At 41.2% G+C, this 19,024-nt stretch overlaps 1 protein-coding gene across 3 annotated transcripts in view; it reads right to left on the bottom strand.

Moving 5' to 3' along the window:
- The window catches only part of SMPX (small muscle protein, X-linked), a 49,982-nt gene extending 31,919 nt beyond the window's left edge, over positions 1–18,063 (bottom strand). For all 3 annotated transcript variants that reach the window (XM_005701002.3, XM_013976651.2, XM_018044023.1), the window contains exons 1-3: positions 17,844–18,063; positions 14,184–14,240; positions 2,700–2,786 (exon numbers count right to left, since the gene is read on the bottom strand). In XM_005701002.3, coding sequence (XP_005701059.1) covers positions 2,700–2,786; positions 14,184–14,222 — 126 coding nt within the window. In that variant the 5' untranslated portion in view covers positions 14,223–14,240; positions 17,844–18,063. The remainder of the gene's footprint in view (positions 1–2,699; positions 2,787–14,183; positions 14,241–17,843) is intronic.
- Positions 18,064–19,024: the final 961 nt, after the last annotated feature.

Below are 19,024 nucleotides of genomic sequence, written 5' to 3'. Positions count from 1 at the left end.
TACTCCTTGGAAGAAAAGTTATGACCAACCTAGATAGCATATTCAAAAGCAGAGACATTACTTTGTCGACTAAAGTCCGTCTAGTCAAGGCTATGGTTTTTCCTGTGGTCATGTATGGATGTGAGAGTTGGACTGTGAAGAAGGCTGAGCGCCGAAGAATTGATGCATTTGAACTGTGGTGTTGGAGAAGACTCTTGAGAGTCCCTTGGACTGCAAGGAGATCCAACCAGTCCATTCTGAAGGAGATCAACCCCGGGATTTCTTTGGAAGGAATGATACTAAAGCTGAAACTCCAGTACTTTGGCCACCTCATGCGAAGAGTTGACTCATTGGAAAAGACTCTGATGCTGGGAGGGATTGGGGGCAGGAGAAGGGGACAACCAAGGATGAGATGGCTGGATGGCATCACTGACTCGATGGACACGAGTCTGAGTGAACTCCGGGAGTTGGTGATGGACAGGGAGGCCTGGCGTGCTGCAATTCATGGGGTCGCAAAGAGTCGGACACAACTGAGGGACTGAACTGAACTGAACTGAACTGAAACTGGATAGTAATAGAAAAGCAGCGCTGTACAGGTTAGTTGAATTCAGATTCCATTATCCCATTCAAACTATGTGACAAGAGGTGGCTCGGGCCTTGCAGCCAAGCCATGCACCTAACTGTTCGCCTGCAATACTGTTTTCATGAGAACCTTACTCCAACGTTCAGCCCAGATACCACCCCTCCAGAAGATCCCACAAGCTCTTACAATAAGGGATACCACCCTTCACCAGCCTCTGGATCCATGAGCCCCACGAAAAAGATGTAGCTCAACTCAGGAAACATTCCTGGGGTCTCCGGATCTCTGTGGATACCTTGCTCCCTCTATCCCACAAAGCATGTTGACTGGCCATTTGTTTATGTGGTTGGTCATGAAATAGGTTTTCACAACCCAGGCTGTTATCAGGGTTTAGCCATTTTGGAATGTGCTGGAACCATCAGACTGGAAACAAGGCAAGAGAAAAAGCAGATTTCCTAACTGGGACACTCGTGTGGAGAGAGTACCAGCTATAAAGAAGTGAGGGCCATGTCTACCACAGAGGAAGATGAGGGGCAAGCCTCCAAAACAACCATCATATCAGTCAGTTTAGTGAGAAAAGAGAGTCAAGCTACCTTGCAACTGTTTGCCAGACACAGCGACAGACACAGCTTAGGAGGAAGCACAGGAAGAAAACAGAATTAATAAAGAAATTAAGAAAAACAGATGAATGGAGATGTGGGAAAAATGCCTTTCTGCCCTCCCTTCCACTTCCCTGGGCTATTTTCTTACAACATGCAAAATAATAGGCCCAGGAGTCCTTCATAAAAATTGGATAATTCAGTCAGTCAGTGAGCAGTCATTTATTCAATACCTGCTAGGTTATGCCATGTCCATTATATCACTGACTTTTTCCTTACAGAGACCCTTGGAGAAATGAGGGGGATCGTATTTTGCAAACAGAGGTTCAAAAGGAGAGTTCATGATCATGAGCTAACTGGTGGCCAGATTAGCAGCAGCAGAACTTGAAATTATCTACCGTTAAATCAGAGTGGGGCTGGATCTTTTCAGCTTTTATGTTCACAATGTTACTCATCAAGGGTGACTGAAATTCCAGAACTTGGTGATGTCACTCAAAGATTCTATCTCCTTTCAAAAATTACCTTTCTCTTTATAGAGGGCTGGAACCACTAACTTAGGACCACATCAGTAATTATTTATGAGAAAGGAAAAGGTTAGATGCAGGACAATCAAAGTTTTATTAGGAAATTTTGAAATGCTGATTCTTTTGGACCAAATACCAAAAAAGTCACCTACAAAGTTTAAAGAAATCTTTTCACCTTTTAAAAAACAAAAACAAAATACAGTTTGCAGTGCCCTGTGACTTTATTTTTTGTTCCAAGACCTTAAACTTTTTTTCAGACTCGGACCTTCCAAGTTTCATCAGTAAATTCACAATTGAGAAAAAATATAAACATTTGGATGGGGAACTATTCTCTTTTTTTTTGTACCCATGATGAATTTTAGCTCCCATTTTAGAAGACTGGGTATTTGAATTTGGAGGAAAGGTAAAGAATTAGAGGGAGGGGGAAAATCCAGAAATTGATAGACTCCCTTGCAAGTTTCTCTTTTCAAAGGAAATATCCAGGGATTGGGGCTTTCTGTTTGAATCCGCAAGTAATTTAATGTGCTTATTACCTGCGTTCCCACCAGGGTTCATTGCTCATCAGAAGCTGTACTAAGTGTATCCTGCTCAATTCAATAAAAGCTTTGGAGTGAAAACTTACCAAGCTCGTGACTACACTAAACGAAGAGCATCTGAGAGGTTCCACTTCCCCCTACATATACACATACACAGACACAAACACACACACACACAAGCAGACACACAAGCTGACATACACAATGAATAAATAAACTAGATGCCAAACTCAGCATCTTCAAGTACCTGGGCCGGGCACTTGGAGTCAGCTGAAGGGAAGTGGGGGGCAGTGTGTTTCAATGGCTGACTGAGCAAGAAAGCCAAAGAAATGTGTGTTCTGTGTGATGACTCCTTGACCCACATCCACCTGTGGCCTCCTCGTCCTGGAAAGCTGGCCCTCGCCTTGCCTCTGGGCCCTGTCTAGTCAGGATATTGGAGGAGAAAGATGGAGCTGAGTTCTGCCAGCTCAGTTTTCCTCACCTCCTCCGTCTCCGGAGTACATCCTTTTCTTCTGGGGGGTTGCCCAGCTCCTGGCCGAAAGGCTCCCATTGGGATATTGATATTTGCCTAAAACAGAAAGCAGGGAAGATTTAGCTTAAGAGAAGTAAGAAACGGCAATAACATTCTGAGACGGTAATCATTGTCAGGCAAAACAAATCTGAAAAGTACATCTTTGAAGCTTTTCACCTCAAGAAAATTGCTATAATGACAGTACAAAAATATGCAAAGGATAATTTGACTTCCATTTATTCCACATTTGTGGTACTCATCCTTAGGTCTGTGCAGTGATTTCACAGCTCCCTACTGGCTGAAAGAATTGGAAGACAGTTTGTTCTGGCTGTTGCCCTCCTGTGGTGCTTAATATTTTCTGCTCTCTGGGATGTAGAAGGAACACATAATTCTAGGAGAGGAGGCAATGGCATTTGCACAAACCATCCCACACCTTAGTCCTCTTTCAGCTGCCTACAGATTTACCACAGGAGAAGGGCAATGATACCTCCTAAACCACCTCTTCCTTCCCATAATGTTCTATGGCTATTCTCACACTTCCTTAAGTGGAACTGAAAGTGAAGTCGCTCAGTCGTGTCCGACTCTTTGCGACCCCATGGAATGTAGCCTACCAGGCTCCTCCCTCCGTGGGATTCTCCAAGCAAGAGTACTGGAGTGGGGTGCGATTTTCCTTAGGTCTCTGTAATTGACACTCTTTTACCTTCTCCCTGACACACCACTGTGTGGATCAGTGCATGAGGAAAGTGCTGGAAAGTCAAGTGCATTGGTATCACAGTTCATGGATTCTTCTCCTTCAAGATGACATACTAATTTCCATCCATTAGTAAAAATAAAATACCTTCTAGAACACACTAAATATGCTAAACATTAAATTATGTAAGGAAAATAAATGACACAGTAATTCAGACTTGGGAAAGAGAATATGTAAATTTGAATTTTGTGCGTATTTCATCTGTTATCAAAAGGCAAGAATGTTTAATGCAGACCAAAAACATCTTCACCCAGGAGTATCACTCATATAAAACAAGCATTAAGACTTTTCTTTAAGGCAGAATGTATTTTTTCCACTTGAGATAAAAGTGTTGCCTTATGAGTAATTGGATATGTGGGCTTGAAAAATTGAGGTTGCACTTTGATGTTATGAATGAAAATGATGCCTGAGCAAAGGGAGCAAAATATTTTGTTACCTTATGACTCAATTTAGACAATTTTGGTACCACAGCAAACGGGATCATTAGGAGGTGTGGTATTTGAAACTGCCTGATATGAGTTCTGTTGCCAGGGGAATGTTTAACTCAAGACACAAAAAGTATCCAGTGTCCATGTTCATGCAGCATGGAGGATCTATGTCCTGTTCTGTGTGACTTTTTCCACATAGAGGCTTTAAAACTTTCTTCCCTACTAGAATAAGGCTGATCCCACAGAAAAGAAACAGATTAAAAGTGTTTGTGGTACGTATCCAGGGAGGTCCATCACCTTTCCTAGGGCAAAAACATGCCAAGAAGTATTTGGGGTCAGTATGTATCAGATATGTTCAAATATAATCACAACACAATTTTAGAGGGAAGCATTTTGCAAATACTAAGGCTGAGCCTTCTATGCTATTTCTCTGCTTAGTGGAAGCATCAGGCGACCTTAAGAGGGAGGAGAGGGAGCATAAGACAAGGGGGAAAGTATGTCTTATATGGTGGCAAATACTGTAGCATACTTCATGAATTCCAAAATGCACCTCTTTTAATATCTCTGAAATCAGAGTGCCTTACAGGCAATGGTATCTTAATTTTTAATAGGTGCATTGGTTTTATTTCTTAGCAAGACATAAAATACTGGTGTTTTACAATAGGCAGTGTCTTTGATTGGTTGAAATATCATTAGGGTTCTGAAATAAGATCAAAACAATGTAAACAAGACTCACTGAGGATGATATATATTGAACTTTCCATTACTACAGTTTCGGTGAAAGAGGGGAAAAGTTGATATAGGGATTATTTGGAAAAAAGTTAACTGGCTAAAAGTTTAATTAGATCACCACCATCCTTACCCATTTATTACACATTTACAGAGGGTATCTTCCTAATAGGAAGTTCAAGTTAGCATCATTGTTTCTGAAATATAAGATTAGTAAGCTAACCCATTTAATCAAGTGTGTATGCTCTATGGTAGGTTGTGGTTTTCAGTAATGGAACATGTAAAAATCATCAGGACAATGTATTTAGTAAAGCACATGGTCAGGAAATACCACCTTTTCTTGCTCAAAGATTGATTTTAGCAATGCATGTGGCCTCTCTGTGGTCCATGGGTGGCCTATGGTAGTAAAAAAGAGCCCACTGCTAGGAGTGGCTACAGCTACTCTCTGCTTGGAAAAGTGACGACTGCTCTGACTCACATCTTCCCCATTTGTTTAATATGAATATTAGGCTTCATTAGTGGTTTTCAAACCTCTTGTCCATGGAACCCTTCTTTTAAGTAAAGCATGGTGAGACTATCTAAAATGCAGGCTCAGTGGAGATGGACCTGCTCTGGCCAAGGTGATGGGGCGCACAGATCCCACCTCCTTCCCCCAAGCCCTGGGCCATGAGCTGTTCCAAGGAACTTGGGGCCCAATCTGACAGCCATTGAAAGGGATCATCCCTAAGTGGATGAGTATTGATGTACATTTAAAATGTTCACTCTGCCCATGATTAAGATGTCTGTAATTACTTTTAACCACTTTAGCATAGACTGTGATATTTTATGTACACAGATTGGTTTAAACTGCAGTTGTAGGGAACTCCATTGCTCTAACTGGCAGTTCATCTTCCTGGGGTGGTTAGGTAATAAAATATCACTAAGACTGCATTCTCCAGACTGCTGCTTCAAGTGTTTTCTGTTAGCCTCATCTCCACCAATGCCTGAGACTTTAATGTTTGTAGAAATGTCAAAAATAGGTGAGATAATGAAATGAGTGTTTGAAATGGCTTCTCTCGGTGAAGGTGGAGGAGGTTAAGATATGTAGAGTGGTTAAAATATTTGAGAGAACTTTCCCACACTGCTGAACAGAGTGTCAGAATCTGATGCCTATAGCTTGCATCTTTAGATTCAAAGCTCAGAAGAGTGATCCCTAAATGGGCCTGTCTCCAGCCATTGATAATGAGGAATTCCAGCTTACAGCTGCCAGCCTGGGGCAACAGAATCCCCACGGGAATCTTTTATGCAAACTGGCAGTCGCTCAGAGCACTTAAAGGGGCAAGAGGTGAGGCTTCATCCAGCTCACAGACAGACTGTGCAGATGGTTTCTGCTTGTTTGCTAACAAATGTGTGTTAACAAAGTGGCAAAGTTGGGTTGGGACTAACTTTCACCTCAACCTCGTGGTGGTATTGTGGAACAGTGACTGCCTCTCCCCCCAACCAACTGCTATGTTCACCCCAAACCCCAAGATTCACCCTAGGTTGTTGCCACTTTCATCCTTACCACAAACTTATGAGGTTCAGGCCATCATCTTCATTTTATTCACAAAGAAACTGAGCCTCACAGAGGTTAGATGACATACTCAAAGTCACACAAACAGTTCAAGAAAAAGCCAAGATTCCAGATCCACATTCCCTGACCTTAGGGACAGACTCTATCAAACTCCTCTCCAAAGAGCTCTTTTCACTGGACCAAAGTTAACTCTAACCACTCTCACATTCTCTAAACCGGCTCTAAAACTGCAAACTCACACCTTGAGAATGGCCCCGGAAAAGGGGCACACAAATGGATAATTCTAGAATAGGCGTCAAAGGAACACTGAAAAATGAGCCATTAATTAACTGGCTTGATGCTTTTTCATCTTTAAGGCATCACTCAAAAAACCAGGAACCTAAATGGGTTTTTTGACAGGATCCACAGCAGCCTATGAACATGTCAAGTATCCAGTCATTAATATACACACCAAGGGAATGTCGGCAGAGTGCTTTGTAAATGATTAGAGATGATTCACTAATATAATTGTAGGGTGGTGATATCTGAGTGACAAATTATAGACTAAATTAGAGCCATAGGCAAATTCCTTATCATTTGAATCTCATAGAAATGTATAGACCTATAGCGCTCTGTTTTTATTCCATCGGTGGGAGAATTGTCATGTTCTTGTTTCTTTCCGTGTCCTGCTCTGTTTGAACACAAATAAAATACCTTCTCAATGACTTGATTTTTCCATCTGCAAATTGAGCATCATATTCACTACTCAAAATGGGTTTGGAATATGAGCTACATTTTTATGAAAGAGTAAATAAACACAGAAATCAATGTCCTTGGGTTGATATAAGGTTGGACTTCCTTCTTTATATAGATTCTGCATAAAGGTAAAGGAAGTGGGCTTTATTTTTCTTTTGTAACACATTCTCTAGCATTTTTTCCATCCTTGAGATGCATTCATCTTAGATATTTTTAAATATGCCTCTGACACAGCAGACCCACTGCATCACTTTCCCAAGTTATACATAATTTGTTACATCCTCAAAGTTGGGAATGGAAAAAATCTACCAGATCATCTTTTGCCAGAACAGGATACAGTTCCCTGATAATAGACCTATCTGATGTGAAATGAATACTACACTTGATCTCACCAGGTGAAGAAAAGCTGAAAGAATTCCCTGTAAGGTAATTCCACCAGTCCCTTAATTATTTGTATTGTTCTCCTGCTTGGCTCTGGGCTTTGAGCCCGAGAATTCTGGAAACAATATTCCCTCCAAAGCTACTCCTGTGTGATTTACAATGCAATGACATCTTTACCTACTGGGTTGGGTTCTGATCGCTGCCAGCCACTGAGTACTGACAATCCCACTCCACTTTACTTTCCAGAGCCATTGTCCTCTGATCTCCCCCTCCTCTTGGTCCCCACTCCATCTCTCTTTTTAGTGTTCAGGCTTTGAGAGTTTCCTCCCATTGCATATTTGTTTTAGATGACTCCCTTTGGGTTCTATCTTTCATTTTCAGAAGTTTCCAGCAGCTCCTGCCAGAATCTATAGCATCCCCCATGCCTTTCTCCTGTCCTGCATGTAGAAGAACCCCTACAGGGTTGCATTTCGCAGTATTTCTTCCTGCCCTTTCCTATTCTTACATCCTAGTCCTTCTCTGAATGGAGCAGGGTATGACATTTTGAGATTTCTAGCATCTTCACAGAAGATTTTCAGAAAGAGATGTGTTTTACCTATATCTAACTAAAAACTAAGATTTCTTATTTAATATATTAGCCCAAATTAGGAAGACAGACAGACAGACAGACACACACACACACACACACATACACATACATACACCATCTAAAATATATTCAACCTGTTTTAAAATAAAATTCTATATCACTGGAATGCATAACTTCTTTGTCTGTAGAGATTCTTGAAATGTGAAATGGATTCAGAATACACAAAACTTTCCCACTCAACACCATTTTGAGAAACTCCCACTCAGCCCCAGTTCTTCACTCATGATGTTTTATATTGAAAGGTTTTTTTCCCCTGTCTGTTCTCAACACTTTTTGTTCTCTTCAATAATTTCCTGAGTGACTCAACCATAGTCTTGTCATCCAGGGAAAAGCAGATTTCAAGAATGTACTGTACAGCTATTAAGATAATGTGTACAATTGGTTGGAGGTAGGTTATGTTTCTGATGTGCTTGTGAATGTCAGCCTCAAAAAATGACATCTTTTAGTCAGTATATGGCTGTTTGCCTCATGTCACCAATATGGAGCCCTGGGCAGAGCAGCAAAGATCACCAGCTGGAAGTAGCTCTAGAGTCAAATTGCTCCATTTTAAGTCCTGGCTGCACTTCAAAGAAACCAGCATTGGAAATCATAAACAATGGATTACAGTGGTTTACCTAAGAAAGGAACAGTAGATCCAAGGTCAAAAGAAAAACGTGGTAAATGAAAGTTCAGTTTTTTTTCTCTTTTACAAATTTAAATAAAATAGTAAAGAAAGGTATGTATCATCATTATTATGTTTAGCTTTCATAAATGTATTTGATTAACTGACAAACCATGGGTGGTGATAGTCTCTTCCTTTGTACCAAGGACTGTCATATACCTGAAATCTTTTTTTTTAAACTGAAAATTGTAAATGGGATTAGAGGCCCTAACACCTGTCTGTAATTATTTTTGTCGGGCTTTCTTCTTCCATGGGGCCCTTGTGCCCTGGGCGATGGTGAGTGGAAGAGCAATGGTAATGGATGGGGAAAGAAAAGAAGTACTAAAACCAGGGGCATCAGGATATTCTGTTCTACACATGGATTGGGCGACAATGGAAACGTCCCATGGTAAGAGGCCACACCCTAACTAATGATGCAAGGCTCATATCATCATTCCTCTAAAATGTATGATAAAGAAGTTAGATCTAGTTTCACAAGCAGCTTGATTAAATCAGTTAAGCAGAGCGGTGGGATGCAGTGGCCACGGGCATTTGTATTTCAAGAGCACGTTTGTCACTGAGTCACTGTACTTTGTACTTTTCACTCCTAGCCGACTTACACGTAAGGTGACTTTAATCAGTGTAAACTGTTAGCTGCTTCTGCTGAAATGCTGATAGCTGTTCTGCATGTCAGGTTGAGGGCTTTAAAAGGGAGGATTCAGCATCTATAAAATGGTAATTCTCTCTCAAGTAGCCTTGTCAGTATGATTACCCTGCAGATGCTCCCACTCCTCCATCCTTACTCTGTGTGCCGAGGTGGAGATGGTAAGCAATGAGACTGGACAGTTTTGTAGGGTGGTTCCTCACATGGGCTTTGCGATCAAGCAAGCTGGGTTCAGCTCCTGACTCTTCTACTCACATGATGTGTGATCCTGAGTGAGTGCTTTTGCTTCTCCAAACCTTTCATTATAATCTATGGAAATCCCATTGCATTGTGCCAAGTACATAGTAAACCCAGAAGAAACTGTGACTATTATTATCATCCTAATAATAAACCTTAGAAATTAGTCTCAAGAAGTTGATAGATCATATGGTAGTTCTATTTTTAGTTTTTTGAGGAACCTCCATACTGTCCTTTTAATAACTATCTGTAATGTTGAAATATCTGTAATGTTGTCCTTTATGGTGTCTGTAATGGTCAAGATCAAATTGTGAAAGGTAATAGTTATTACTATTTTAAGCTAATAGGTTTTTCAGTGTTTTTATGTAGTAATGAGTAACCTGTAAGTGTGACTTCCAAACTGATTTAAGGCAGACTGGCATACAACAAAGGGAAATAAGTATATTCGACCAAAGTAAAAAGTTCGTAGACTGTTGGAGGCTGGACAGAGGCTTACAGGTCATTTAATGCAGCATCACTCCCACCAGCTCCCATGCCCTTTACAGCTCACAAGGCCCACGGGGGCGTGAAGTCACAGAGCACAGCTATGACTAGGATACAGGACTCTTTTCCGTTCAACCATGAAACTCTCAGATCTCGTGGGAAAGGACAATAATACTCCACTCACTTTGATCATCAATGGAGAAAAAGGGCCATTGATGACCCGGAGAACATTGGCTCTCAGTGGGCTGAGGCTCCGAGGAGGCCCCATGATACCTTCCAAAAGGGGTGTGTTCAGGAGGCAGGGGAGGGACAGGCAGGTGCTGCCAGTGGTCATTGTCACTTGGTCTCATTAGACTTAGTGAACAGATCGCTGATGGGGTCAGATTTCCCGGCAGCTCTAGCTTGCCCCACCACCTGTCACGTCAGATTCTTTCATCTGAAAGTATCATATCCACTTTGCCTAGTGTGCTGAGGTTACCTTGGTTGCAACTCCATTCCTATCAACAGTGGGATTTAAGAAGCAGACTACAGAGTACAGAACCAGGGTCAGCCAACGACAGCCCATGGGCCAAATCCATCCTGCCACCTGTTTTTGCAAAGAAAATTTCGCTGACACATAGCCACCCCCATTCACTTGTATATTGCTGCTTTCGTGCTGTCACAGTAGAGTTGAGTAGTGCTACAGAGACCCAGTGATCTGTAAATCTTGAAGTATTCACTATTTGGTCCTTTACATCCAGTCCAGAACCTTATCAGCTGCTTGGAAGACTAAGGCCCTCTCCAGGCTATGGAAGGATTAACTGATTTATTCAGGATATTTTTATGCCCCTGGCATAAATGAGATTTCATTAATACAATTGAAAGAAATGTGGACTTAGATAGAATCTTCTTATAATTCAAATGCAGTCTCTTCTTCAATGTGAATGTGAAAGACAACTGTCCATGTCCTCTAAGGGTGGGTCTCATTCTGGCCTTCCTCTTACTCTGGGGCAGGGAGGAGATGGAAGCAGCTGAAGAGAAAGCAAAGCCATTCCATGCATTACTTGGATAATTAGAAGAACCGTCTCTTAAGGACTTTGTGTGCAGTAAACCAGGCACTTGCCGTACATTATTTTGTGTATTCATTATAACAATCCCGTTCAGCAGTATGATTGTCCTTATTTTACAGAAGGATAAACTAAGGTCACAGAGTGAGTGAATGGCCAGGTGGAGATCTGTAACCATTTGGCTTCATGTTGTCTAAAGCACATAGGTACAGTAATTCAATTACCTATGCCTGGCTGCTAGAAGTATGGTTGACAGTGGCTTCAATTTGCTCAATCCAGACAAAATAGAGATCTAGCCTTTACTTCTAGAAGTTTGCACTGAAAAATACTATCCTACAAGATGCTCATTTCAAAGGTCCAATATGTTAAAAAAGTATTGCATATACCACTGCCTTCTTGGAAGTTATGAAGTTACTAGCAAGTTATGGACTCTGAGAAATCCTGCAGTAAGGATCCTATTCAACTTTGCTTAATGCAGTGTTTCCAAACACTTTTTCATGGAACTCTTTAATTAACAGCATCCCATAAAACAACTCTTCCAAGAGACACACTTTGGGAACCACATGATTACAATGATGATGATTGATAATAATGGCTAATATTTATTGAGCAGTTGCAATAAGCCATGGATTGACCTAGGCATTTACACATATGGATTCATTTAACCCTCACAACAACCCTATGAGCTCACATGTGATGAATTCCCCACTTGACAGATGAGGAAACCGAGGCACAAAAAGGATGAAATAAGTTGCCCAGTCACATAGTCCTCAAACTCCAGGATCAGGTTTCAATTCATCTTTGCATAGCTGACACTTAGTATGGTGACTGGAACAAAGCATGCGCCCAGAATATGACAGCTGAACTGGGTTAGAGATAAGATCCTAATAAAGAGAAGTGGCTAGAGTGTGTTGAATAGAATATTTAAGATCTTTAGTATTTATACAACGAGGGCACTCCCTCATCAGTTGAGGTTTCTATTTGTTCTGCATAAGACCATACCCTAGATAATGTTCCTACAATAAAGCATTTTGTACTGTGTAACCATTTTCATATTTTATTTAATAGACCCTACTTTAGGTTAATGTGAGATGATAGGAAAATATCAGATAGTGCAGATCCTATTTAACCACAAGAAATAAAATTTTATTTGAAGGGGCATTAAATTAGGCTTTCTGTCTGGCATAAAATACATTGAAAGAGGTGATACCACATCTATAAGGAAGTACTGTATTGCCTTTGTTGGTAGAGTAGATGGATTTTTTTAATTTTTAATTTTTATTTTTTTAACACAAAGAACATTTTGTATTGGAGTATAGCTGATTAACAGTGTTGTGATAGTTTCAGGTAAACAGTGAAGGGACTCAGCCATACATATACATGTATCCTAGATGGATTTTTTTTAAATGCAGTATAACAGCTATTATGAACAGTCAATGAGAGGTTTTTTAAAATATGACAGACCTAAAAACATATCAAGGTCAAAATTAATAGAATACTGATGAGTTTTCATTGTAGATTTGAGGGAGGCCAGGAAGCACTAAGGAAGAAAAATCAACACATTTTCAGCTGTAAAAGGAAGAAAAGAAAAGGCAGACTGAGAGACTATGTTTTTCTGTTCTGCAAAATAAAAAGGAAATTTTCTGTGTAGCACTTCAAGAGCTTCAAGTGCAGTGATTAAATGGTATTATTTTTTGTCACTTTAATACAGAGCATAGAGCATTCCTGAATGATTATTATAATAACAGTTTGACCCTTAAGGAGGGCTTACTGTACTGTTTCAAGCATCTTCTGTGTGCAGCCCTAGAAGGTGAGTGCTGTCGCCTTTTTACAGATGTGGAAACAGTACAAAACGGATTAAGGAGTCAAGCTCCGGTAATCTCTGGCTTCACAGCCTGGACCACCAACCGCTATACACACTGGGCAACAGAGACGGCTCAAAGGCTCAAGGATGCCTATAGGCCTGGGAGGCAAAATGAGGTCCACTGCCAGTGTCGGATACCCCAGAGACTCATCAGGGGCGCACCAGAGGGCAAACGGGCCGACACAAAGTTGATTCCTGGCCGATAGGCCCTTCCGAGGTGGTTTGTTCTGTGACAGGTTTTCTGAGGTTATTATGCATCTTGCCACTGAAGGAACCCCTCCACTTGAGGCTATGCATTATCATGACAGGTAAATAGACATCCCTCCACCCACTTCTACCACCTGTGTGTGCTAGGATCCTTCACCTCCCAGCCTGACCACATACATGTGGTCATACAGTGTGTTGCTTATGAATAGGTGTATGTGTGATTGTGCATCAGGCCCCAAGTATTCAGGAGCTCCCATATGTTCTGCAGTATTCATGAAAGTCCCGGAAAAAAAAAAAAGTTTAAAAGTTCCATTAGAGAAAGTACAGATAACTCCATTTTGATGGAAAAGAAAGATGGAATTTTACAATAAAGCATTGTGCCCAGCATCTCAGGGTGGGAGCCATTTGAGAGTTAAACACTGAGCTCTTAAGAGAAATAACAAATTTAGTATTGAGTCAAAACAAATACTAAAAGCTTTCTCTGTAACTGTGTTTGGGCTCCAAAATGCCTGCTTCCCCTTCCCCTTATTGTAGGTAACACTTAAGTCTGTTGAAAGAACCAAAGAATTTGTTTGCTGGGAGGGCATGAGGAGACATAATAGAATATAGACTTTAAAAGATAAACACCCAAGCCTTGGGAAGAACATTTGACAAGAAAAGGACGTTTTTCAAGAACCATGTATTCTAAACAGATGAGTTGACAAACTCAATTGGATCTAAAAATGAAAATGGAATTTTTAAATTTCTATCAATGAGCATATCAAAAACTTTCACATCAAAAAACATATCAAAAACTTTCACATCAAAAAACATATCAAAAACATGTGCACTACATTTTTGTAGAAGGCCATTTAATTCTCATTCATAAACTTTGAGTCCCTTACAATTATGCATATTTACACAGAAACAGCTTCTCCCTTCTCGGCTGTACATTACCAGCCTTTTTTCTTCCTGAATTGTACCTTATACAAGTCTTTCTTCTCTCTGTGAAGTTAATCATCAGGTGGGTGAACGATCACAGAAAGTCTGATTTATTAAGCAAACAGGCTGGAAGTTGCTGATGCGAAGACACAAACGTGTCTACTCACCTGGATGGCTCTGACATTGGAAACTGGCTGTTTCGACATATTGACGCAGTCTTATCCCTAAAAAAACAAGTAAGAAACTGTTAGAGGTGGTGGCATTCAGATTCTCAGGAGTGATAAATTTGAATTTAACTCATGATTCAACTGGGCGATCACCCCTTTCACTGGCCATATATTCTTTCAGTCTCAGTTTCCGGTTACTTAGAGACTCTCCTTCCTCAGGCCTCAGGGACAGGGAACACTAGAGCACTGGATAAATCATTCAGGAGGAGAAATGCTGAGATGCCTCGCCCCGATGCTCCTGATAGGCAATCAGAAACTCGAAAGGCGCTATCATCTCCTTCCCTGCCCTCCTGCCCTCCTGCCCAGAACGGCAAAGCAAAGAGGTTGTGGGAATAAAACACCTTTGTTTGGGGCCTCGGAAGCTTTCTGCTTGAAACTGAACTTTTGATCTGAACTGAGTTGTTGCCAGGGCTGTGCAATCAGTCCATGGGGAGCGCCTCCCCTCCGTCAAACACCCAAGGAGAAATGGCCCGTACTTCCTTCCTCTTACTGTGATGCTCTCTGCTCGCTGGGCACACGTCTGTTCCAACCAGAGACCTGGGGGGCGCATCTCCCTGCTCTGTGTGTCCAAAGCCTGGACTCTGTAAACCCGGCAGCTCCCAAGCAAGCTTCACCTCTGTCTTCTTTGCTTTTAATGAAACACTCTCTGGAAGCACACAGGACTTACGTGACAGTGTCAGATCCCCAAGGTGTAGCAGTGCTTCCTTCTGAAAGGACCTTTGCTTTCTTTCAGTTGAAGACCTGACTTCGAGCCCAGTGACTAGTGGTCGTGGTCTACTGGGGCTCAGGGAGCAGGGAACAGCCCAGCTCTGTACATGTGTTGTTTTAGCTTGGTCAATTAAATATGACAGGGTGAAGTGGTAAAGTTTGAAATTCAGTGAATTAAAAACATGCTGCTTTTTAATCCCCAAACTGTAAACTGGGTTGATTAGTGTTTCCTCTATCGACTGATGTAAGCGTGTGGGTTACTGGTGAGTAATTGAACACAGCAGGGTCTGCATTTGCCACAAGTCCAATGTCACCTGGACTATGTCAGTCAACATCTCGAGGCCCATTTCCTCTTCTTTAAATTTTACCTGCTTCACAGGTTGTGGTAAGAATCAAAATGACATAAGGGCCCTGAAAATGCCTTGTGAAGTATATAAAGCATGATGCAAGTATTTATTGTTTTATTGCCATTGCTTTTAGCTGGAGACTTTTAGTTCTTTACTGCTATACAGTTTTAATACAGAGTAAGAATTGTGATAGTGATGCCCCACAACACTTTAGAAATAAAAGATCTGAGAACTCTGAAAGTCTTCAAAGTGTTAGGCTCTATTATATGAAGTTAAATCATTACATAATTTTTTAAACTCTCATAAATAGTACATGTAACTATATGGTCTTTGGAATCACATACCTGAAAACAATGGGTTTTTTTTTTAAATTCTACCTGAATGTTTTGGTAATATACAGATATAGCCACCATGCATAAGGGTCTAGGTAGAATTATTTTCAATATGGTTAAAAAAATTAAAAAGCTCTCACAAGTCGAACAATCAGGAATGCATTTTGCTCTGTGATATGTTTCAGATAGATTGCTGTCTTTTCTGCAGTGTAAAAAAGTCAATGAAGGATTTTAAATCTTTGGATCTAGGACACAAAGCTCAATTTCAAAAAGAAAATCTTCGTAGTTTAATATTTAATGTTTCTATTCCTCAAAAGCTATTAGGAGACATGCAAAGCAATAATTCTCACAGGACTTTAACTATCTCATCCTATAGCATTCTCCATAGGTGTACAATTAAAGTTTAACTATTAACACTTCACAACTTTAAAAAATGTAAGTCAATTTGAAATGTGGGGATTAAGAATTTATTTATGTTGTTACAATAGCAAGTTAAAATGTGAAAAAAATAAGGCAATGAATGATTGCATTTGTACTGCATGGATTTTTTTTTTTTAATTAGACTGATTTTGTTTTTTGCTAAACTGGATTCGTGGTATGTCGTGGACCCCTCAGCCTAACGGATGGATATTCCTCGGGCCTTGTCTCCAATATAGCTTTGGTATAACCTTATTTGCATACAGATTCCTTCTCAACATATATGTCAGTCTGTGAGAGAGACATCTCTAGAAAGTTGGTCAGATCCCAGCTCTCATTCCTTGCAAACAGGCTAGATGACGTTCGTGTTCATCAGTTCTGCAGCCCATCCTGCTGTCCTCATTATTCTCAGAGAAATCAGGGCAAAGCACACTGGTGAATAAAAATAGACAGTGTTCCCTGGCTCTTTCATGACCCTGCATTCACCTCCATTAGGGATGCAGGGTGTAGAATACACCTTCCTTCTGTTTCTGCCTGCTTCATCCTGGGCCCCCAAAAAGAAAGCTATGCCTTAGATGTACTAACTCCACTCACATCGGGACCACAGCTTTGCATCCAAGGAGATACTCTTTAGAGTACCTCTATTACTGCGTCTCCTAGTTCTGGCTTCAGTTGGAGAAGACAGTTAGTTTGACCAGGAGTGTATGGACTTTTACAAAGCCTATTATAATGGAAATGCTTGCCAGTTTCGCACGGTTGAATTTTCCTGGCACTTGTGCAAGTCTGTGGGGATCTTTAATGGTCTATACGCTGAGTCATGAACAATATTCCTCAGCTGGTATTTGATTGGACAGCATCTATATCTGACTTCTAAATAAGACTCTTTCACGTACTAAACATTTTGTCAACATTAATAGCACTAATTTAAGAAGAAGGGAGTCAGAGGAAAATAAATCAATATACAGAGAGAGGGGGCTTTGTTTGTTCTTTTTAAAGATCAATTAAGTGGCTACAGCTCAGTTTCACAGGGAATTATCTTCTGTCCTGCAGCTAAAAATAATTCCCAAGAAGGGTGCAGAAAGATGTTCAGCTGTCCAAACTAACTCTTTATTCAACTCTGCATGAGATGTGCCGAGAGGGAAGAGGCAGTCCGCGTGCCACGCATCAGCCTCTGGTGCCCACACAGGGAGACAGGGTTGCCGCCCTCTCCTCTGCTGGGTCTGGAGAACACTGTGATCGAAGAGGGGGGCTTTCGAAAAGACAGGTCTGGAGTATTAACAGTTCTATAAGTTGATACAACTTTATCACTGAGGTCAAGCCTGGCACTTAGGGAGAAGAGAAAAGCGTTTTAAACTTGTAATGTGTTAACAGCTCTGGCAATGATTTGTGTTCAGGTAAACCAAAGAGCTAGCATCATAGCTTTTCTCTGCCCTCAGTTCTCCTAATTATTTCTAGGCTTATAGCTTGAGTCAGGTCTGCAGCTGATCAACTGCAACCCTGGCCATAAGAATCAAAATGACATAATGTTCGGGGTCAGAGTCATCTTAGCTGGACTGTGGAAATTTTCAAGTCACTATCAATGAAAACTACTTTTAGTTCAATATTCTTTCAACCTCCCCACCCTCCGAACAATTTAGAAAACAGAAGCAGCAACATAACCAATGAAGAGTGAATTTACAAGGAAGCTACACTCTCTAGTTACAAGCCTACAAAGTTAGAAGTAGCCACTTCAAGTTAGGTAGCCAGGGAATTTCTTTCAGAAAACCCAGTTGCCCAAGGTGAGTCCTCCTGCTTACCTGCTTTATGTACTTGCTTCCTGCCTGAGGAAAGTCCCAGGCAGCCAGGTACAAGGATACAAGGCTCCTCAGTGAGTGGAAGGGACGCCGGGTGTCCTCTGAGCTGTGATCTCGGTTCCGATGCTTTTCATGTGGCTGAAATAGCTCAAGCGATCTGTGCTTCACCCGGTACTGAGAGCTGCTCCCGGCTCGGGGCTGGAGGGGAACTCAGTTTAAGGATAAGTGTTAAAGAGAATTCCTGTCATAGTTCACAGTTGTTCTTCCTAAATATAGAGTTTGATACAAGCCATACGCTGCCTCCAAAAGGCTTGACCGTGCTGAAAGCAGGGCTCAAATGTCAGCCGGAAGGTGGCTCTGGAATCTTACTGCCCTCCTCATCTTCCAGAAGATGCTGGCTGCGTTTTCTCACAAATTCTGAGGGGGCACAGGCAAGTTTGAAAAGTAGGAAAAGTTTCTATCTTTAGCTTGATTACCCAGAGGCCAGAAGACCGAGCGTGTTGAACAAAAAATTGGAGAGAGGCAGCACAAGCGCCAAGCAGTGTTTGAGTCCTCACTTGGTCACCGAGGAGCTGAGAAAGTTACTTCCAAATCAGCTCTCAGTCTGATTACAATGAACTATAAAACATCGTCCTTTTTGTAGGTCAAAAATGGTCACAGATTGACCAACTCGTGTGCTTCCAAGGCCGAGTCTCTCTCTGCTCAGCTGCCTCTACTCCTGGCAATGACTGTAGCCCTACAACATGTGAGGCAACAGAACAAAAGAGAAAATATCTATTTTACGTATGACAAAGGCCAGGATCAGGTGTCAGACAAAACACTCTTTAAAGAGAACACTGCCAAATCCTACAAAATATGTTCATTATTTTTAGCACTACTTTTCTTTTCTTTGTTTACTTCTCTAGTCTCTAAAATTACCCTGGAACTTCTCTGGCAGTCCAGTGGTTAAGACTCCACCTTCCAATGCAGGGGGAGCGAGTTCAATCCCTGGTTAGAAAACTAAGGTCCCACAGGCCACAGGGTGCAGCCAAAAATTTTTAAACATAATAATAAAAAATAAAATTACCTTTATACAGAACTCCCCTTCAGTAGAAGGATTAAACAGTGGACTCACTTATCATCCATCCAGTTATAAGTGAGGGATGTCTGAGTCCATGACAGCAGTCAACCCGCAGCCATCTACT

Source organism: Capra hircus, assembly GCF_001704415.2.
Source record: "Capra hircus breed San Clemente chromosome X unlocalized genomic scaffold, ASM170441v1, whole genome shotgun sequence".
Taxonomy (NCBI): Eukaryota; Metazoa; Chordata; class Mammalia; order Artiodactyla; family Bovidae; genus Capra; species Capra hircus.
Note: the sequence above shows the minus strand (reverse complement) of the source record. Positions and strands in the feature narration are given on the sequence as shown.